Here is a 2,688-nt window from a genome sequence, read left to right on the forward strand (position 1 = left end):
GCTCAGGGCAGCCACTTCCTACCAAGAAGTGCATTTAATTTAAAAAAAGTATTTCCATTGCAGTTTTGCGAAAAATGTCAATTTTGATATGCCCCATAAGCCATTTTGTCTAAGCACAAAAACTTTTTTTTCTATAATTGAGATTTTTTTTAATTGTGGTGTTTCCATTAAGCAATTTTATTATCAAAGATCCAAATTGCACACTTTCATAGTTAATGGAAATGCAACTAGTGTCTGTCCCTTAGGAAACAGCATTGTCAGTGCTGTGGTGTTGGCTAAAATATGACTGGAAAACATCAAAGAGCTTTTGTCATTTAGCTCTTGTAAAATAGCTTTTCAGTGATTTTGACCTGAAATGGGCCAGGTCTGGTTCCAAAATCGTAAAAGATATTTTTTTCTTTCTTTTTGTATCTGGTTTCAAAATCGTATTATTTTTTTATTTTTACATCATAAAAGCATAATGTTCAGATTGAATCCATGCCTTGTATGTAAAAAGATTGGCAAATTAATTCCAGACCTTGGTGGATTCTGAGTGTTATGACCATTTTGAATAACATCAGAAAAAAAGTTCTTATTGAAAATCAGTGCTGATGGGGGAGAAAACTAGTCCAGCAGATGTTGTGCTCCCAACTAATGATGGATCCAGAAGCTAAAAAGAATGGATAAATTATTTAAATCAGAAGATTTTACTTGTAATTTTAGACATAAACTCTATCCACAACTCATCTCTCAGCTCAGCTCTCCCTCAAATGCATTTATTTATAAATGTGGCTCTATTTAAAAGTGACAAACTTTCCAACAATAAGATTTTTTTGATGATCAAACAGACAAACATCTTGAAAAAAGTTTAGTACATCGTTCTGATGTGTGTGTAATGACTGTGTTCAGGTTGGAGCAGCGAGCGGGTCCATGAATATTTCGTGTGGGCTTGTGAGGTGGTGAGGAAGCTGAAAGGAACCAACTCCGTTCTGGAGGAGAAGCTGGCTGAGCTGTTTCGACAGAGAGGCCTGGACCTCTAAGTCTATTCTCAAAATAAATGTGTTTTCCTTCATACGTGAGTGTGTTTCACGTTGTCTTTTTGGACAAGAATTTGTTCTTTACTCCATTAAGTACAGAGGACAGCATTTTCCCATGAAAAAGTTCCGTACCGACTGCTGAAAATCATGACATAGCGAGGCATGGAGGTAGGAGCATCATGAAGCTTCATGTGGTGAAGCTAAGATAGTAAGCATCGCAGGAGAATTAGGTTCCCACAAATATTTTAGGATTTTATAGAAGAAAACAATTTGGTGAGACATCTTGAACACTAACCCATATGGGGTTATGGAGTCAGTGGAACTCATCCTACTACTGTTTGGGTCAGGGGTCGGTAACCTCTAATAGTAAAGAGCCATTTGGGCTCGTTCTCTTCTGATCAAACCCTAGATGGAGTCACATAGTCTTACTTTAGCCTTCAAGAAATTTGGGTTTGCATTCATGGCCTTTTTTAAATAAATAAAAATGAATTATGTCTATTTTTTGGCACAAACAAAAGCAAAAATAACATTTTGCTTTGTATATAAAATCTGCATTCTGGAAGTAGAGTTGAGCAAACAAGACGTCTTCAGGTCAACAGGGACATAAAAGGGACGTAAAAACCTACATAGTTTATCATCTATGTGAACCTCAGACATTAATTTATAGATTTAACTCATCTACATTAAATAAATGCTAATTAAGTAATCCTTACTTTAAAAAATGCTATTTTCATTTTCTTTTTTTAATTTATTTTTTTTTCTTTTCCCTCTCTATCCTCAGCAGTCTTACACTGCTGGGTTTTGTTATTTTAGTTTGGGGTTGGATCTTGGCAGTCTTAGATTTGGGGTTTTGTTTATTTGTTTTCTTTAGGTAGTTTTGGTTATGCAGCCATTATCAGAGCTGCTGACTCTGACGGTCGGCATGTCTGGATCAGCAGTCTCCATTACTTATTTTATGTTTGGACAAGGAGCCACCATGGAGAGATAAAAGAGACACATGTGGATCTGGAGCTGCAGGTTATACACCTCTGGTTTGGGTGTACCCTCAAATCTCCTTTCTCTGCTGAAATCTTTATTATTTGTTTACTAACTGGATGACCAAAGCTGCTTATAAATGTTTCCACTTTATACTATCTTTAATGTGGACTTCCCACTGATAGATGAAGTATGGCGTTACAGAAGAACACAGGAAACTGTTCTGCTCCTCCCCCTGCCACATCTCAATCTAGTCAACAGAAACTTGGAAAAGGAAGAATGAAACAAAAAGAAGAAAATTAGAACAAGATTAACTGTGTGCAGAAATCATTAAGTTAGTGTTGCTATGAAATGAAATATTTCTGTACTGTAATTGTGTTTTCAAAACACATCCATCCTAATGCATGTGTTTTGAATTTCTATCGATGGAGTAACAACTGTTTGTTTCTCAGTAGAAGTCTATGGTTGTGTCCGAATGGCCTCCCTAATCTCTCACTACTAAAAAACTATATAGTGCGGGACTATCTAGTGCCCTGGACTTTAAAGGCATTTCGGATACGATGCTAACTACTTTTCTTTAGTTTTTCCACACACCAGAGATGACGTCTGTTTTAATATTTTAAAGGGTTTTGGTTTGATTTGGTGCAATACTTCAAGAGCTATTGAAGAAACATTCTGTCACTTCACTGCAGTCTAT

The 2,688-nt window shown here is 36.2% G+C and overlaps 1 protein-coding gene across 2 annotated transcripts in view; it reads left to right on the top strand.

The window, feature by feature from the left end:
* The window catches only part of hddc3 (HD domain containing 3), a 4,581-nt gene extending 3,528 nt beyond the window's left edge, over positions 1 to 1,053 (top strand). For both annotated transcript variants that reach the window (XM_024263206.2, XM_036217319.1), the window contains one exon: positions 889 to 1,053. In XM_024263206.2, the coding sequence (XP_024118974.1) occupies positions 889 to 1,019 (131 nt within the window). In that variant the 3' untranslated portion in view covers positions 1,020 to 1,053. The remainder of the gene's footprint in view (positions 1 to 888) is intronic.
* The last annotated feature ends 1,635 nt before the right edge of the window (positions 1,054 to 2,688 follow it).

The sequence above is a fragment of the Oryzias melastigma genome, linkage group LG3 (assembly GCF_002922805.2).
Source record: "Oryzias melastigma strain HK-1 linkage group LG3, ASM292280v2, whole genome shotgun sequence".
In the NCBI taxonomy this organism is placed as follows: Eukaryota; Metazoa; Chordata; class Actinopteri; order Beloniformes; family Adrianichthyidae; genus Oryzias; species Oryzias melastigma.